At 35.3% G+C, this 19066-nt stretch overlaps 2 protein-coding genes across 7 annotated transcripts; both read left to right on the top strand.

The window, feature by feature from the left end:
* Positions 1–2078: 2078 nt before the first annotated feature.
* On the top strand, positions 2079–12424 carry LOC109148812 (retinoblastoma-related protein 1). 2 transcript variants are annotated; one of them, XM_019296550.1, is made up of 18 exons: positions 2079–2508; positions 2698–2802; positions 2918–3060; positions 3179–3275; positions 3435–3481; positions 4224–4422; positions 5173–5239; positions 5364–5540; positions 5622–5815; positions 5902–6784; positions 7320–7482; positions 7604–7676; positions 8142–8318; positions 8406–8525; positions 8600–8744; positions 8882–8994; positions 11832–11950; positions 12039–12424. In XM_019296550.1, the coding sequence occupies exons 1-18, from the start codon at positions 2413–2415 to the stop codon at positions 12187–12189; spliced, it is 3069 nt and encodes a 1022-aa protein (XP_019152095.1). In that variant the 5' UTR covers positions 2079–2412; the 3' UTR covers positions 12190–12424. The 2 variants fall into 2 exon arrangements, with proteins under 2 accessions (XP_019152095.1, XP_019152096.1); XM_019296551.1 differs by lacking the exon at positions 2698–2802.
* A 2602-nt stretch (positions 12425–15026) lies between these two features.
* LOC109148814 (alpha-ketoglutarate-dependent dioxygenase alkB homolog 6) lies at positions 15027–18587 on the top strand. Of its 5 annotated transcripts, none has more exons than XM_019296558.1 (8): positions 15027–15202; positions 15740–15889; positions 15987–16047; positions 16151–16189; positions 17385–17497; positions 17701–17953; positions 18048–18094; positions 18275–18587. In XM_019296558.1, the coding sequence occupies exons 2-8, from the start codon at positions 15782–15784 to the stop codon at positions 18440–18442; spliced, it is 789 nt and encodes a 262-aa protein (XP_019152103.1). In that variant the 5' UTR covers positions 15027–15202; positions 15740–15781; the 3' UTR covers positions 18443–18587. The 5 variants fall into 5 exon arrangements, with proteins under 5 accessions (XP_019152103.1, XP_019152101.1, XP_019152102.1 ...); XM_019296556.1 differs by having other exon boundaries at positions 15727–15889; XM_019296557.1 differs by having other exon boundaries at positions 15027–15208; positions 15745–15889.
* Positions 18588–19066: the final 479 nt, after the last annotated feature.

Below are 19066 nucleotides of genomic sequence, written 5' to 3'. Positions count from 1 at the left end.
ATATATATATATATATATATATATATATATATATATATATTTATTTATTTATTTATATTTATATTTATATTCCCAAGAGTCCTAATTGGGGTCTAAATACTATGGGCTTGCTAATTCTATTCCTTATAGGACTAAGGGGTTGGTTATAGGGATGTGGGCCCATGGACTATGGTGGACCTTTCTTAGTTGATTAATGGGTTTTTAATTCTCTTTTTAGGGTAAGTGATTAAATATTTAGTTAGGGTTAGGGGTCGTAACACGGGGTGTTACAACATCTCTTCTGCTCCCTTAACTGAGTCTTAAACTTGGTTAGGTCTAGGGCCACAGAATTGGATGATTGGGTTGAGGGTGTAGGCTTAGGGTTGTAGGTAGTTGGGGTGGTGTCTAGGGCTTGAGTGTGGTATGTTCTGGGGTTAGAATGGGGCTTGGAATTCCAGGTGTTGGGTTTGTTGGCCTCATTGGTTTTCAATCCTTTCTCAAATTGTCTGGCCATCCATATGGCATCTCCCAGATTGTTAGGCTTAGCAGTCCTAACAAAACATCTACGGTTAGGCCTTAACCTTGCAACAAAATTTTCCATGAAATATGCTTCAGTCAAGCCATGATGAGCTTGTAACAGATGACTTTTGAAATCCTCATACTTATCTACAAAGTCATCAACAGATCCCCACTGTTTAAGTGCTGCAAACTCTTCCATCAATGACACTCCACAACTGTCAAACCTTCTGCAAATGGCCTCAGCAAACTATTGCCATTGAAAGCCCTGCCTAAGCTCACTGATATATCCTTCATACCAGATCCCCACTCTCCCAGATAGATTTACAAATAACAAGTTCATGATTTCATTCCTTGGAATGTGAGAGATCATGAAGAATCTCTCACACCTGATTACCCAATTCCTAGGGTTTTCATAATCAAAACCAGGGAAGTCAGCTTTGTACCTGGGGTAGAAGTCCACAACCTGGTTTCTATTTGCTTCTACTCTTTTAGGACCCCAGTTCACCTGAGGCCTGTCAATCTGGCCAACTCCCACAGGAGATTCTAACCTTGGATCAATTTCCTCCAGTTCTGCCTCTTGCATTGGTGCATTGTCAGGCCTTCCTCCTGGACCCAAGCTGGTTTCTCCTGGAAATTGCCCTTGCACTGAGGATTGACAAAGGGAATTCTCCATGATCGGAGGTGCTGGACGATTGAGTCTGATGATCTGCAACAGTTCTTCTCTCAGACTTCCAAATTGTGTGGTAAGATTGTTGACAGACTTCTGGGTGGCTTGGAACTTGGTGCTAATATAAGTTCTGTGGTGGTGATTTCTAGAGTTCTCAGGCGATCCTCCATTGGGCTCTGATACCAAGCTGTTATGCACTACAGAGTTGGGGTAGAGAAATAGAGAAGACAGATTAGGTAAGGGGAGAATGAAGAAGGGAAAGGAAGAAGAAGAAGATTTCTGGATTAAAATTTGCATAACTCCACTCTACATTCGCTAGCTGATTTGTAGAAAATCTTTCCAAACCAATCCCTCAAAATCCATAACTACTTATTACAGCTCAACAACAAACAAAAGGAAATAACAAAAGGGAATTTTAATTGAAAAACTGATGCAATGATAAAACGTCGTCGTTGGACACCCTCACTGCCAACCGCTTAACTGCCCGCCACTCAAAACGATGCCGTTGGATTCCCTTCAACTGCCCCCAACTGCCAGTGTCAAACAGTGTCGTTTCTCTTCATTCTCAAAACCTTCTATGGTCGTGACATAAGAATACTAGTTTGTTTATATAGAGAATTAGAGAGGGTATTGAACTTTATTACGAAGTATTTGTTTTCCTTGGTATTTTATATCAAAAATTTATACCAATGGTTTTATTAAAATTTCTTTGAGTTTGGGCGGAGAAATTCTGTTATTATATATATATATATATATATATATATATATATATATATATATAAATGCAGATATAGATATATAGATAAAGATATAGATAGATATTGATATTACACATGATTGCATGATTTTGAACTTTAAAATAATCGCATTATAAATGTCGACATTGTCTAAATTGCCGGCAAACACCCTAGGAAATGATATTTTTCCACCGAGCCCCATTATTTCCCGCGCGTTGGGACGGAAGGGAGCTTGTTTCCATAAACAGTAACTCCGGAAAAGCCAAAAGCAGGGGGTGAAGTGCAATTAGGAAAGAGTAAGATTAGGAAAAAAGAAAAAGAAAAAAGTGCAATTAGGAAAGAGTAAGAATTCGGGAGATCAGAACAGTAGAGAGAAAACACAGCAATCTCAGGGTGGGACTAAATTGAGCGCGCCTATAATGCGAATTCGATCTAATTCTTCCTCTCATGGTTGTTAAAGAGCTAGGGTTTTCTCTTCTTGTCTCGATCTACTAGCTGTTTGGAGTATAAATGGAGCAACCTAGCGAGCCTTGCGGTCATTCTGGAGATGGAACCTGCATGGGAGGTGCAGACCCTTTGGAAGTTCGATTCACTGATTTCTGCAAGGTTTCGTCTTCTTCTCAAAGTTTATTGTTTCCAATTAATCTCCTCAATCTGTTGGTGGAAAAATTTCAACTTTATTTTTTGCTGGAATTTGTAATGTTTAGCCTTTCTCACTCAGTATCCCGTCAATTGGATGTTTCTATTCCCCTAATTGGCTTAATTGGTTTTAAGAGCTTTTCTTCTGACAAATAGAATGAATTGCGTATGGACGGGGGCGCTTTGGTTCAAGCAACCAAACTTTTTAGTGACAGCAAAAATATTTTACTGAAAAATGCTTCTGCTATAGGAATCGGCACGGTATGCAATTGACCTATTCAAGTGAATCAATTTGATTTATTTACTTTTTACATTTTTGTTGGATGGTCAACAATTGGAATATGATTTTAGTTTTGGTCCGTCAAACTTTGATCAGCCCGAGGATGCGGAACGGTATTGGTTTGCTTTTGTTCTATTCTCTGTCAAAAAGTTGAATGGGAAGGAAGCAGATAATTCAAACCACAATACTGATGAATTTGGATTTAATTTATGCCAGGTTTTACGGTCTGCAAAGCTTAAGTATGCCTTCTTTTTCTACCCTTTCCTTTTGCTATTTTTCCATATGGACTTGTGCTTCTTGATCTTTATTGGATAACTTGTGCTTCTTGATCCTTATTGGATAACTTGTGCTGTACAGCATGTCAGACTTTTTCAAAGAACTTCCTCATTTCATTCTCAAGGTTGGTCCAATTCTAAGCAGCCTTTATGGTGCAGATTGGGAGAAAAGACTTGAGGTAACCATTTTGTGGATGCTTATGTTCATTTTGCCAATCCTTAGTGTTATTCCATCTTATTGGAAGATTGAAAGGCCGTTCTGATCATTATATTTTCAATTAGGAGTTGCATTTTGAAGTGCATTCTCATTGCTTTTTCTTCTCCCATTTGTTTATCAGGCAAAGGAATTACAGACAAACTTTATGCACTTGAGCCATTTGAGCAAGTGGGTATTCTTCATATGTTCTTCCACACCAATGGTTCTTTAGCTTATGGTTTTCCCCTGATGCTTAGTTGTACAAAATCTTTTGCTCTAAGAAATAGATCAACTTTTGTATTTAGGGGAGCTATCAGCCTATCACTTTTCTAGAAATTTAAATCCTTTCACTCTTAACTCTATTTTCTGGGGTTAAATAAATAGTCAAAGCAATATTTGACTATTTGAGTATATTGTATTCATATTCTAATTTATTACTCTGATTTTTTTTATTATTATTTTTTTTGGAGGTGTTGGCTCTTAAAAATTGTGTTTTATCATTTAATATTTACTTGTTAATATTATGCGCAAATGTAAGAAACAAACTTGTTCCTCCCATTTTTTGATGGACATCAGCTTCCAATGAATTCATTATTGCAATTTTGTCCACTTTTACAAGCTCTTGCACTGCCAAATGTTTATTTCATGAACACGGTCTGATGTATAAATTGTTAATCTACTTTTCATATTTTCAACTATCTATAATTGTAAAACACGAAGCACTAATAAAAACCACTTGAGTACTGTTATGTATGAAGTGCAAGCATTATGAGTGTTCACTCCTCTGTTTCAATAAATCCAACTATCTTGAAACATCTAGTTAAAGCCCTGTATTTGCACAATAGGAAAACTCCTTGTGGTAAAATGCTTCTTTTGTGAAATCTAGCAAATCAATCCTCTGCTAATGCTTTTGTAAAAATTGTTGATCAAGGTATTACAAACGTGCATTTCAAGAGTTTTTCTTGACAAGTGATGCCAATGGAAACAACAACCCAACAAGTGCTAATTCTACTGGCCGCATTTCAGACTATCATCGATTTGGATGGTTGCTATTTCTTTCACTTCGCGTTCATGTGTATGGCCACTATAAGGACCTTGTGACTTGCACAAACGGTTTACTTTCAGTGTTGGTTAGTTGCCTTTCTCATATAGTTAAAATTTTGTAAGTTATAGATTTAACTTTCTTTATAACATAATCTCATAATTGAAGTTGGAGGCTAAATTCTATTAAGAGTTAATTCTTGATTTAGTTCTTGACTATGGTGTGGCATTTCCCAATTTAGTTATTGACTCATAATTTGACTTAATTTTTCCCTTGACTTTAGTAGTTGTGTCCAATTTAGTTCCCCGTCTACAAATTTGTCTCGCCTTCGTGAAAGAAATATTGGGGACTAAAAGGTAAATTCCCATCTCTCAATAGATTTCTTTTGTTACCAATTCCTTTGACTCAATCAAATCTCCTTTCAACACAATTAAACCGATCAATGAGGATTTGGGTGTTGAGCACTGTGCTGGAATTGAGCTGTTAGAGCAAAACGGCTGATTGGTAGATGTTAACTCCTGATGATTCTGCCATTTATGAGATATTCATTTACCTTTCGGTCCTCAGATTTCACAGAGAGACAGAATTAGTAATAAAGGACAAAATTGGGAACAACCTGGCAAAATCAGATCAAATTATTACTCGATGATTAAATTGGGAAGTGCTACCATAGTTGAGGACTAAATTGCGAATGAATTCTTCTATTAAAGAAAGTAATTTGTGGAGTGATCAAGAACAAAATATTATGCAGATAATATTGAACAATTTTTTTTAGTTTGCTATTTTATTTTAAGTAAAAAGTTAATACACTATAAATGCATTATGAAACTTGTGACAGGCTATCTTGATAATTCATGTTCCTGTTCATTTTAGACGTTTCAACTTCAATGAAACTACACGCTTTGGTAAGTGTATCTGAATTTCATAGCCTAACATAGAAATGGAGATATTTCTTGAGGTTATTTACTTCTTCAGGTTCCAGGGGCACTCATGCTATTTTTGATTTATCTAATACATCTCCCTTAATAGTTATGAATGGAGACAAAGTAGACCTGGTTGCATCACTTTGCAAAATTTATGAGACATCAGAAGACGAGTTGAGGAAGACGATAGACAAAGTTAACAATCTAATAACAGAAAAGTTGAAGACGACTTCTTGCTTGGCCACTGAGTGTCAGACTGACAACTTGGAGAATATTGACACAGGTTAATCTCTGACCATTGAACATCATTGACCTTTCAGATGATTTATGTGTCGTTCCTTTATCTTTACTATGTCTTGTACAGATGGTTTGATCTTCTTTGGAGACTTGATGGAAGAATCATCTTTGTCTTCTAACACTAGCATTTTAGAAAAAGATTATGACAATGCAATACGCAAAAATGGTGAATTGGATGAGAGGATCTTTATCAATGAAGACGATTGCTTGCTTGCATTAGGGAGCTTATCTGGAGGTGCAATTAATATGTGTGGCATTAAGGTTTGTTCCAAAAAAATGTTGCTAATCTTGCTAAACAAATAAATCATTGCAATCTTTCAATTCCTTAGTGGTTGTCTTTCTTGTAGAGGAAATTTGACTCCTTTGCATCTCCAGTAAAGACAGTAATGAGCCCCCTATCTCCTTACCGGTCTCCAGTGGCATCTCATAAGAACACTATTCGTGATAGTGGCTGCTCAAACACGGCTGCTACTCCTGTAAGCACAGCAATGTCAACTGCAAAGTGGCTCCGCACTGTCATCTCTCCACTTCCGGCCAAGCCATCAGTGGAGCTGGAGAAATTCTTTTCATTGTGTGATAGGGATATAACAGCTGATGTGATACGGAGGGCTCAGATTATACTGGAGACTGTTTTTCCTTGTAGTGGACCAGCTGATCATTGTTTGGCTGGAAGCCTGCAAAGCACTAACTTAATGGATAACACATGGGCTGAGCAACGTAGATCTGAGGCTCTGAAATTATATTACAGGGTCCTGCAAGCAATGTGCATAGCAGAATCTGAAATCTTACATGCAAAAAATTTAACTTCTTTGCTAACTAATGAGAGGTTTCATAGATGTATGCTTGCATGTTCAGCAGAACTAGTTCTTGCTACACATAAGACAGTAACTATGTTGTTTCCAGCAGTTTTGGAGAGAACAGGAATCACAGCTTTTGATCTTAGTAAGGTTATAGAGAGTTTTATTAGGCATGAGGATAGTCTTCCTCGAGAATTGAGACGACATTTGAATTCTCTGGAAGAAAGGCTTCTGGAGAAAATGGTATGGGAAAAGGGCTCTTCAATGTACAACTCTTTGGCAATTGCAAGGCCAGCCCTTTCTGCTGAAATTAACCGTTTAGGCCTTCTGGCTGAACCAATGCCATCGTTGGATGCAATTGCGTTGCACAGCAACACATCTCCTGGAAGCTTACCTCCTGTACCTTCTTTACAGAAGCATGAAACCTGTCCAGGTATTGGATACCTGGTCTCTTTTGAAAGCATTTTGCATTACATAATATGACTGAACGTCCTCCTAGTTAAACTGATGGCAATTCGGTGCTATTGACTAATAAGAATGCCCTTTTGATCATTGAGTTATAAGTGTTGAAATATGTCTTTCTGTCATATAGCTGGTAATATGTCCTCTGGTAAGAGCATCCTTAGTAGTTGATCCCCGGTGCGGTTTTTAAGGGGGTTTTGTAAGTGTGATTAGCAAAGAGAATATGGGAGGAGAGAAAAAAATAAAACAAAACTGATTAAAAAAAAAAAAAAAGTCATTGTCAATGCACGCGCCCGCTGGGCGCACTCGTGCCACACACGAGCAGCACGCGCAGCTGACCAGTTTGGTCAGTGGGACCCACTTTTCTGCATTATCTCTTCTCTTGCAGATGCTCTCCAATTTTCTCTTTCATGCCTCTCTCTCCTCCAACATGGCTTCCTTTTTCTTAGAATTTGTGCATTCTCCACTAGTGTGGATGCTCTAACACTTCATGTGGATATTTCCAGATCAGAATTGTGATATCAAGTCACCCAAAAGAGTATGCATTGAATATCGAAGTGTGTTGGTTGAGCGTAACTCCTTCACCTCACCTGTGAAAGATCGTCTTTTGGCCCTGAGTAATTTGAAACCAAAGGCTCCCCTACCTGTCTTGCAGTCTGCCTTTGCAAGGTACTATTACTAAACTACTATCCTCTATAACAGGACCTTTATATGTTTCATGCAGACCTGCTCTTCAGTCTTTTGTCTTCTCAATGGAGGTGTTGATATTTATATAATTGGCTAATTGCAGCCCAACAAGGCCAAATCCGAGTGGTGGGGGAGAAACATGTGCAGAAACAGCTATAAATATATTCTTTGGCAAGGTATTTTTAGTCGAAGTTCTTGTATGATTTGATATTCATTGTGATGCACACAGTAATTCTGTTTATATTTTAGTCCCCTTCTCCTAATGGTCATCTGGCTGTCAGCATTTATGTCTTTAGGATGTTGCATATATTGTGTTTTTCTCTCTCTTGTTTTTCTTTTTCCTCAAAAGTTTTTCACTTAATATGGTAGCTTATAGGAAACTTTGGTTGGTTTGTTAATATTATTGGTTCTTTTGAGAGTTCACAAATTTGATGGCTAATCTGCTTATCGTCTTTACTGCTATTGCGTGACAAATGTACTAATGAATATGTGCAGTGGAATTATATGGAAACCTCCATGTAAATTTTATGGTTTTTAACTTTGTCTTTGTTTGGTGAAAATGTTTCCCAAACTACTGTCTAATTTAGAAGTGTAAGACTAAATTCTTTTTCACTTTTTACTAAAATTAATGGTCTGTGTAGATTGTGAAGTTGGCCGCTGTCAGAATTAATGGCATGGTTGAAAGGCTACAGTTACCTCAGCATATAAGAGAGAATGTTTATTGTCTTTTCCAGAAGATCCTTAATCACCACACAACTCTGTTCGTCAACCGCCATATTGACCAAATCATTCTTTGCTGCTTTTATGGAGTGGCCAAGGTATTCTTTTTGCCAATTTCAAGTGCCATTTGAAAGCTAATGTTTAAGCATACTTTTATATTCATTATCTAGTATCATGATGTGCAGATTTCACAACTTAACCTCACCTTCAAAGAAATTATATACAACTACAGAAAACAGCCACATTGCAAACCACAAGTTTTTCGTAGTGTTTACGTTGATTGGACATCAGCGCGCCGCAATGGGGTATGTTAGTATTTGTTTGCATTTTTGTTTTGAGTTCTTTCTGAATACTGATCTTTTTTCACCCCTTAAAGCAGAAGATGGGTCCTGATCATGTTGATATCATCGCCTTTTACAATGAAATATTCATTCCTGATGTAAAGCCACTTCTAGTTGAACTAGCCCCAACTGGAGCAGCCCAAAAGAATAAAAACATTGCTGAAGCTACAAATAGTGGTGATGGTAGGTTTCTTTGTGGGTCATTTTTGTTAAAGATGTTTCTTGGCTAAGGAGTTATTTTCTTTCAACCTTACATATCTTTTTTGCCCATAATGTGGTGGTATTTAACATTGCTATCTTTATCTTTCAATTCAAACCAGGTCAGTGCCCTATGTCACCAAAGACATCACCCTTTCCTAGTCTCCCTGACATGTCTCCAAAAAAAGTATCTGCAACACGTAATGTTTATGTCTCTCCACTGCGCTCATCTAAGGTTAGTGTATTTCTTTTCTTGGAACTTGTCAACCTTAAGTCTAATTCTACTTTTATCCCCTAGTATACTGACAATTGTAGATCTAATTCACGATTTCCAATTTTTACATGTTTTGCCCTCTACTTTCAAAATATTTTTTACGTTGGCTCCTTTTCCACCTAGTCCCTACTTTATGCACACACCCCTAAATAACACTGGTTATCTGTGTTCTTCCCAAATAAATTTTTTTTCCACTCATTTATAAGCATCATAGCTTTGCTAAAATTGAAACTAATGAGTTTATTGCTTGTGTCTCTTCACTCTTGGTATGCATGTGTTTAATGTGTGTATATATATATATATATATATATATATATATATATATATATATATATATATATATATATATTTTAAAAATTTAAAATTGACCCCATCAAAATATATATAATTAGGATTATATTGAGCAATTGAAAACGAGTCTAACTTTTTTACATAACATTTTTTCTGTTCTCACAAATATCAATGATGATTTAAAATTTATGTATTCAAATTATTATTTGCACCTATATATATATATATATATATATATAGTATTCACCTTATTGCTTGATATAATATATGAGATTGATTATGTTAAACGATGAAACCGTACTTTAACTGTGAAAGAGTTCTATATTTCTGAATGACATACGAAGTGTACAGGGAAGGTGTATTTATATACACTAAAGGTAGTCCAGAACCACTAAATTCAAATTCAAAAGCCTAAGGTAGAGAGTAATCCTCTCGACCTCCCTCATAACTCTAACAGATTATATAAAATATTTTAACAATACTCATAGTGACTTGAATATTCTATAAAAAAAACTCCTAAGATGTTTTTCCTTGATAAAATAACATAAAATAAACACTTGGGCATATACTTATTGTTTACTTTTCTTAGTTATTCTTGCACTTAAATAATTTAATTTTTTATATTTGAAATGATCAATGATCACATCAAACTATTAAAGCCAATGAAATTCACTCCTGTTCTCTAAGTTTCTATTTTGTTCTCATTTTTCAAAGGTTTTTTTCGTTATAATGTTTATGGTCATCTTTTATTCTTAGGAATGAGTTATTCCCCTTGCAAGGGGAATAGGTATTCCTAGGAGGGGGCCTTGTATTAGGCTATTCTTGAGTATTTAGGAATAACCTATTTTCGTAATGTCTAATTTGCCTTGATTATTTTTGTTATACGGAGTATAATAAAAATTTGTTCTATAATAATAATAATATTTATTTATTTATTTTACACACATCATTCATAATAAAGGGTATTTATGTCTTTTGGAAGTGTATTCCACTTCTATTCCTTAAACCAAGCAAACATTTGAATACAATTTATGAAGTTTATTCCTTTCACAAACCAAACAATAGACTAGAATTTCCTATTCTATTCCCCATGGAACATGATTTCTGTTCTTCCAAAATTCATTTGTGCTGTAAGTGTGTGAACAGGTGGCAAATTATACCGTGCACCAGGGCGCACAATGCACCAAAACGACGTCGTTTTAGACTTTTTCGCGCGTCTGCTGTTAACTCCTTAAAATTTTTTTTACATTTCGAATGTACAGAATTGTATAATAGAATACACAAAATTTTATACATGAAAACACAGAATTTTATACCTGAAAACACAGAATTTTATACTTGAAAACACAGAATTTTTATAAATGAAAATCCTCATGTTTCGAATGTACAGAATTATATAATAGAAAACACAGAATTTTATACCTGAAAACACAGAATTTTATAACGGAAAATTCCCATGTTTCGAATGTACAGAATTATATAATAGAAAACATAGAATTTTATACCTGAAAACACAGAATCTTTTTTAAAAGGATAAAAATCCCCTATATCGAATGTACAGAATTTTATACTTGAAAACACAGAATTTTATAACAGAATATAAAACAACGTCGTTTTGGGAGGTGCGGGGCGCACATAGCAATGTGCGCCCTGGTGCACGGTATAACGATTGGAACAGGTTGGTAGAGCTTATGTGGGTGATATACTCTAGGTTAGCCTATGGGTACATATATGTGTAGTCTTTGTGTAATCCAGAAGGTATTCAAGCTACATAAATAGATCTTCCCAGTTTATTCAACAGAAATATAACTTTCTGTAGGTATTTGTTAAACACTTAAACCCAGAAACCTAGTTGATTGAATTAATCCTATGTGCCAGACTGACAGGAACATGCTAGTCAACTATCTTTATTTGTTTTAATTTTGGTTCTGTTAGCTTATAATGCATAATGACTATGAGCATGCCTATAGTTCTCTCAAATGTCAGTCACTGTATTGCCTGAGGCCATTGCATCTCCACATAAAGTATATGTTCATGTTGAAAATGACTTGTTTATGTTCCCAAGATATGTTAATTATTTGTGTGCTTCATAGAATCTTCTACAGAAAAGATTATGGCCCTGTTTGGTAAAATAGTTAGCCTATTTGTCAATTTTGGCTTGTTTGACTTGGTTAAACAACTAATATGAGTGTTTGATTAATTAGTTTTTTTGTAACAGCTTATTGCTCCAAAACATTAAAATTTAAAAAGTTGCTCAAAGCAGCTTTTTGATAAACTCCTTTTGTATATAATCAGCTATCAACTAACAACTAATTTACCAAACATCTTTGTACAATCAGCTAATGCTATCAAGTATCAACTAGTCAAACCCACTAACCCAATCAGCTAACAGCTATTTAGAAAACACTCCCTATAATTTTTTCAGGCTTCGAGAATTCTCTAGTGCACTTCTTTTTTTTTTTTTTGGTCATTTGACTATTTCTTTCTTGTTCTGGTTCTGTCTGCAGATGGATACTTTGATATCTCAAGGCTCTAAAAGCTATTATGCTTGTGTTGGAGAGAGTACTCATGCATATCAGAGCCCCTCAAAAGACTTGAGTGCCATCAATAACCGCCTGAATGCCGGGTATGTGCACTTTCCTGATGAATTGTCCAAATTAATGACCAATGTCCTCCCTCCCCCCAACACCCTAATACAAGATAAATAATTGCAGTGGTCGAAAACTTAGAGGCGCACTGAACTTTGATGATGTGGATGCGGGTTTGGTTAGTGACTCTCTGGTCGCAAACAGCCTATACCTTCAGAACGGAAACTCAGGATCTTCACCATGTTTGGCCGTTAAATCTGAGCAGCCAGATTCATGAGGTTGCTTGCAAGTTGCAGCAATGCATGTAAAATCCTATGTTTCTAATATCGTTTTCATGTTATAGACAATAATTCTATTGTAGATGATGACTTGGGGGGTGTTGTATGAGCGGTAAGTTAATGTAAAATATCCGCCACTGCCCCTACTGTTCTAGTTGGTGTTTCTTGATCTTGATGACAAATTTGATTACTTGAATAATGAGCTTTAAAATGGAGTTTTAGATTCATGTGATTGTGGCCATTCTCTGTGATGATATGAAAGCTTAAGCGCCTAAAATTGGTATCGACATTCACAGTGGTTCTCTCCAAATTGAGAGCTCAACTCCTCCACATTATTTGATAATTTCTTCTCCTATTTTTTCTTCAATTGTACTCCCATTTCTTTTTTTGTGGGTTCTATTCATTCAAATTCTTACCCTCATCTATTATTTTATTTGTTTTTTATGACAACCTGCAAGACCAAGCAAAAAATATAATTTTTCTTGACTTCAACCAATATGGCTAAGAATACAAACTTGTAATCACAAGGTCACAAATTCAAATTCTAAAGCCCGTCGTCATTACATCACTCCGATCAAATTGGCTGTCAAATCTCACCGGAATTTTGTAATTAACCAATTAATGTTTAATATAAGGAGCAAATTCATTTTTTTTTAAGTCTGGTTCGAATAGGGAAAGTAATATTTGACCATTTTTTGCGCAATTCCTCTTGTTCTTCGCCCTAAATTTTGCGCGACAAAGAGGAGAAGAGGACAACGAAGCCAAGAAAGAAAAGAAGAGAAGAACGAGTTGAAGAGGAGAAGACAAGAATGAAGAGGAAGGTTTCAGCGCCATTCTCCATCTAGTCCACTGTACCTGGGTATGAGTAATTTCTATTTTTTTTTTTTTCGAGTAATGGGTACTATGAATTTGGAGAAAAGTATCCAATTATCCATTGTATATGTGGTCGTCAATTAAAGATTCAAACTTCATAGACAAATGAGAATCTAGGTCGAAGATTTTGGCAATGCTTCAGTGGTTTTTTTGTAAAGTACGCCCAGTTTAATTTTTATTGTTTGTTTGTTTTTATTATTATTATTATTATTTTTTTTTTTGAAATTTTTAATACAGAGTTAGGTGGGGTGTGGATTTGTGGATTGTTATAATCCTCCAATGTGGTATCGTTCAAAGCGAATAATTCCGAGATTGCTAAAACGCATAAATAGACAAAATGAAGCAATAAGAACACTAAATATGAAGCTTAAAGGTGCTAAGGAGGATGACAAACTATTGAAGTGGTTGAATAAGATTGTAATATGAATATTGATTGTAATATTTGTAGTTTTTGTTAGTAATAAATATTGTGTCATTGTGTAATGTACTTATCCTTTCATTGTGTAATGTATAAAGTGATCCTTTTGGCATGCACAAAATTTATTAGCCAGAAATTATAATGAACTGATCCTTTTCGTTCAATACAATGCACACAATTTATTAAACAAAAAATTGACTTAAATTGTCAAATCTTTAACCAAACTATCAAGAGTACATAAACAATTCCAAAAACATGAGTCAAAGTTTCATGTCAATAACCAAGAGTACATACTCCATTACAACACAACCATCAAGACTACCATTTGCAACATCATAAATGTATGCTCCTATTTTAGAATACCCCATATCTTTTAGCTTATTCTTGAAGAATTGTATATACACTTCCTTAGTTTCCACTCTTTCATATATTTCTATATCACCCACAAATACTTAATTTCACCTTGCCTATTTATTATTCCATTATGAAAAATAAAAAATTTAAAAATGGACAATTTCATCTTCTGTAAAAGCACCAAAATAGTAAAAGAACAATGTAAAAGCACATTTCAGTATTTCTAACTCCAATATATGCACATGACATATCAACAAAAAGATAAACATAGTGGTCCCACATAACCCTATATTTAACCATATACACAGAACACAACACAATTTTCAACAAATTAGTCCCCACAAGAATAATATAGTGCTTTAGTCTAGACTAGATACAAGTATAAAAATATTGGTCCCCACATGTAATCTTCTAAGCATATATCTTTAGTCTAACACAAATATAAAAACATTGATCCTCACATGTATTCTTATCAGCATATATAAAGCACATGCCAAACATATTCTGAACAGTGCTATTTTACTTCATACTGTACACACAATAAATACTCTCAACAACGAAACAATGGCAGTATGACTATGAAAGATGCCAATTTCAGAGTATTTTTAACAAAAAAGAAAGTAAATCTTACTTGCTTGGAGAGTATTGGACGCACTGTCCATTCCACTAGCAGAAGACGAAATAGCCATTCCAATGGTTACTTCAGCGAGAGTTGATGGAGAGTGGTTAACTTCAGTGGTCCCTTCTTCCTTCCTTTTGCGATTTTCTCTTCTTTCGCGGTTTCGCCTCTTCTCCTCTTTCGTTGTTCTTCATAAATTAGGTTTCAATTTGCAATCAGTGGCAGATTAGAGGAGGAAATTGACTTTGGTCAAGTATCGCGCAAAAACAGGTCAAGTATCATTTTCCCTATTCAGATCAGACTTAAAAAGACGAATTTGCTCCTTACATTAAATATTAATTGGTTAATTAAAATTTTTCGATGAGATTTGACCGATAATTTGATCATCAAAATTCATAAAAGTTAAATAATTAAAGTAATAAATTAACAATTTTAAAAATCGTGAATTACAATAACAAAAATCTAATAGTCAGATGGCCAAAATTGAAATTTACTCAAAATTTAATCAATTGTTGACTGCTAAAAGTAACAGAAGAGGAGAAAGAATATAAACCACATTGCCTCTGAAATATAGGAATCTAGTTGCTCTTCCCTGACGAGTCCCGGCAGTGCTACGTATTTCTCGCCTCCTTTCAATAATTCATACTACCGCCGCGCCGCCTCCTCCTTCTTTTGCTACTTTTTCAACCCAACCCGCCACTTGCAGAATTTGCTGCCGTCGTCACTCTCAGCCATTGCTCCACAATCAGTTAAGGTTACTATACTTGTTTTAATTTTATTTTTTTAATCAATTTGGAACTACGTAAATTGCTTTGTTGCGGGTGATAATAAGCTGAAAAATGTTGATGGCGCCTGCCGAGTCCTTCATAATTTAGGCATTCATAAATAATAAGATAGTTTATTCACACAGAAGTTACATAGATACTCATTTGTTTCCCACCCTATTCTTGTTTGATTAATTGAATTGACCAATTGGTATACATAATTTGCTAAAATAATAAAATCTGCTCAAATTTAAACAACTTATATATCAGATTATATCTCATCTATATTAGCTAGCTGGTTATCCATCTCTAGAAATAGGCTAAATTTTTGTTTACATGTACATGCTCTCAGAGTTGTGGGGATATGTGATTAGATTCCGGAAATTAAGTGCTTCTACCTTGTCTGCTTTTAGTTTAATGGAATTCATATCTTGAAAATGATAGAAAATAAGTGCCTTCTACCTTGTTTGCTCTTAGTTTAATGGAATTCATATCTTGAAAATGATAGAGATTAGCTGCAGGATAGAGCTTACTAATTCTCCAAAGTCAACTGGAGGGTGGAGATGGAAACAAATGGGCATTTAGACAAATTCATAGTTGGGTCTGTGCCAACTGTGATGTACATTCCCAACTTCATTGGGGACACTGAAGAAGAGCAGATTGTTAAGAATGTACTACATTCCTATTATGTTTTTTGGTCTCATTCTTCTTTTATCTTTATAATCTAGAATATTTTGAGAGTGCAAAATGTCTCTGTTTGCTGACTAGATTTATGGAGCTCCTGTTTCAAAATGGAAATCTTTAAAAAATAGGAGACTACAAAATTGGGGTACAAAAATATATCTATTTTTTTTTCCTCCGTTATCATATTACCAATTTATCTTGATAAGTAAGTTAAAGAGCTGCCCATAATAACTATATGGTCATTGCAGGAGGTGTTGTACATGAGAAAGGCCTTATAGCACAAGACTGTAAGTCATTTTATTATCTTCTGAATATCTCATTGTCTGTGTATGTAGTTCTTTATTTTGTAATTGTGCATTTCCAAGATCTCTCATCTCTACATATTAATTGGTGTTTTAACTGAACAATATTTTAGATTAGTAATGAAGGAATTTGATGCTCCAAATTTATGGATAAATTTTCAAAAGACATTATAAAGATTTGCCTATAAAATGAATTAGTAAGGTTTGACATATTATGCAATGCCCTCTAAGCTGAATTTAGTATCCATACTTTTTCTTTTTATTTTTTATTGAACTACTAAACAAGTCATTGAATTTTGCAAGAAAGCATTGAAACAAATTTATAGATATGGTTAGTGAGTAAGGCAAGTTCTCGCAAGAAAGTTTGAGAAATGCTAAGAACTCATAACTTTGTTGATACAAAATGAGTCCCATTAGGAATATTTATACTCATCCGCCACTCTATACAATCCTATGGGTTCTATAATATTCTAGAAGATTCTATGAATCTCTACATCTCTAGAGTTATGTACATGATTCTAGAAAATTTTACAAACTTGGAAAAACTATGTACAATTACAGAAAATGTTTGGGACAATGTAGCTAACCTTCGAAATGTGCAGAAAGGTAGCTCGGGCGCCGCGACATTAGCCTGAGGCCGGATTGTAGAAATATAAGTCATTAAATAGATCAGATAAGCTTGCACCATTTGTTAGTCTATATGACTGAGAAGCTGAGTGGGGGTGATGGCAGCTGGTACAAATTTGGGAGAAAGAGTAGTTAATACTTAATAGTTTACATGTTAGGTTGATGATTTGCCTATGGGAATCACTGACAGGAAATGGGAACTTTATAAGTTAAATTTCATCCTTTATTAAAATGTTAAAAAGGAAAGGATAAAAAAGAAGAGAAATAATTGGTAATGTTTTCTGTTTTCATGTTTAGTGAGGTAGCTTGATTTATTAGCTGGTAAGGTAAATTTTCAAAGGCTTGTGTTTTACTAATTTTCAGTTCCCTGTCATAGAGGTTTACAAATGCTATGTGCCGCAAGCTATATAGAGATTCTTTGGTCTCTATTTTTGCCCAAGAATTTGATAATTAATTTAGCTTTGATTTGTTCTGCGTGTATGATGCACCATTTGCACACGCAAACATGACTAAAATATGACGCAAAGTAATGGTTACCCGTTCTTCCTTGCAGTGCCTCCTTGGTTAACTAGAATTACTCAGAGGATCCAAGAGGAAACAGGGCTGTTTCCCTCGGCAATTAATCATGTGCTTATCAACGAATACCTTCCTGACCAAGGAATAATGGTTCGAGTCCTTTTGCAATTTGGTTCATTTGCATGCTTATGACTTCAGTCATTCCTTTGGCTTTCTTCATCTTTTTAGTTGACTTAATTTTTCACTATGACGTCAAATTCCTTACTAGTACTCTATCAATATATTCTCTCCTATTTTAGTTTTTTTTTTTTTTTTTTTTTTTTTTTTTTTTGACATTGCATCCTACCTCTCAGCCGCACCAAGATGGACCTGCTTATTATCCAGTAGTGGCAATTCTCTCTCTTGGATCACCTGTTGTTATGGATTTCACCCCGCATCCAAACTTGAGAAGCAGCACAGAGTCATCTACGAACAAAATTGATGATAAAGTTTATGAAGAAGGGGGCACAGAGACGAATGGCTGTGAAAGATTGGACGGTTGCGATTCTTTTTCCATTTTGTTGATGCCTCGCAGTTTACTAATTTTCAAGGACAAGGCTTACGCAGGTGATTCATTTATTCACTTGCACTTCATAGTTTCCACTGTTCTTCTTTAGTTGAATAGTTCCCGGTTCATGTCTCTTTTCTTTCGCCTTTTCAGAATACTTGCACGGTATTAAAGATAGTGAGATGCAGCGATGTGACAGGGTAAGATGATTTGTAAAGCTGAATGTGAAATGCATTTACACACCCCCCCCCCCCCCCCCGCCCGCCCCAACCCCCCAAACCACCACCACCAAAAAAAAGGCCAGTTGCTTCAATTTTGATCAAACTAAACTGCTGGGATCTTTAATTTCAGCAATTTATTGTTTCCTTTGTCTACTCCAGGCTGTGAATGTGAAAGATGGCGGTTTGGTTGGTCCCTTATCAGACTCGGGGCAAGTAGTTGATGGAAAGGGAGGCGTCGATGATAGTGTTATTCACCGGACTAGCGCCAGACTCTCTTTGACCTGCCGGGTTGTCACTAAAGTTCACAAAAATTTGTTCAGGTTTTAGTCAGATTAACATTTTAAGAGGAATGAATATTTTTCCAGTTATTCAAATTCCTGTTTTCAGTCTTCCGTCATGCTCCAACTCCTTCCAATAAGCTGTATAGGCCTCAAGAGTGGTTCATAATAAAGTTTTTTTTTTTTTTTTTTAATTATTTTTATTGCATAACTCTTTTTTTTTTTTTTTTTGGTGTCAACCACACATTGTGGTCCAAGTCCACCCAGTTCGCTCCGAGAGGCACAAGAGCTGGCCCAAAGGAGATCATCACTTGTAGGAATTGAACCCGGGTTATTCCGGAATTCTCTCCCACAAAGAGAGCTCATTTGTCACTTGAGCTACCCTGTTAAATTTATTGCATAACTCTTTAATTACTCTTCAACAATATAAGTAAGGTTTACTGACAATAGATCAAATATTATTAAAAATAGTATAAAATAAATGTTATCAAACATAATGTATTAGTTGTGTTAGAGATATTAGGACTAGAGTGGCTGTAGATGGTTAGGCCTCAACTAGTTTCCTATTGTGTAGGTGTATATATCATATACTTGTATTATCCTATAGTTAGTGTAATACACAATATATGTTTCTCTCATCTGGTATCTCCCTATTGTATCGATCAACTATATC

This window comes from Ipomoea nil, unplaced genomic scaffold, assembly GCF_001879475.1.
Source record: "Ipomoea nil cultivar Tokyo-kokei standard unplaced genomic scaffold, Asagao_1.1 scaffold2144, whole genome shotgun sequence".
Taxonomy (NCBI): Eukaryota; Viridiplantae; Streptophyta; class Magnoliopsida; order Solanales; family Convolvulaceae; genus Ipomoea; species Ipomoea nil.
This window is presented reverse-complemented; position numbering and strand designations above follow the sequence as displayed.

Excerpts from the sequence above, each read along its gene's own strand:
- LOC109148814 (XM_019296558.1), top strand. The coding sequence starts at position 15,782 with ATGGAAACAAATGGGCATTTAGACAAATTCATAGTTGGGTCTGTGCCA. Across the intron at positions 16,190-17,384 it reads AGGCCTTATAGCACAAGACT|TGCCTCCTTGGTTAACTAGA; the intron begins GTAAGTCATTTT and ends TCTTCCTTGCAG. Across the intron at positions 17,954-18,047 it reads CAAGGACAAGGCTTACGCAG|AATACTTGCACGGTATTAAA; the intron begins GTGATTCATTTA and ends TCGCCTTTTCAG.
- LOC109148812 (XM_019296550.1), top strand. The coding sequence starts at position 2,413 with ATGGAGCAACCTAGCGAGCCTTGCGGTCATTCTGGAGATGGAACCTGC. Across the intron at positions 5,541-5,621 it reads CTTGGAGAATATTGACACAG|ATGGTTTGATCTTCTTTGGA; the intron begins GTTAATCTCTGA and ends TGTCTTGTACAG. Across the intron at positions 8,995-11,831 it reads CTCCACTGCGCTCATCTAAG|ATGGATACTTTGATATCTCA; the intron begins GTTAGTGTATTT and ends TTCTGTCTGCAG.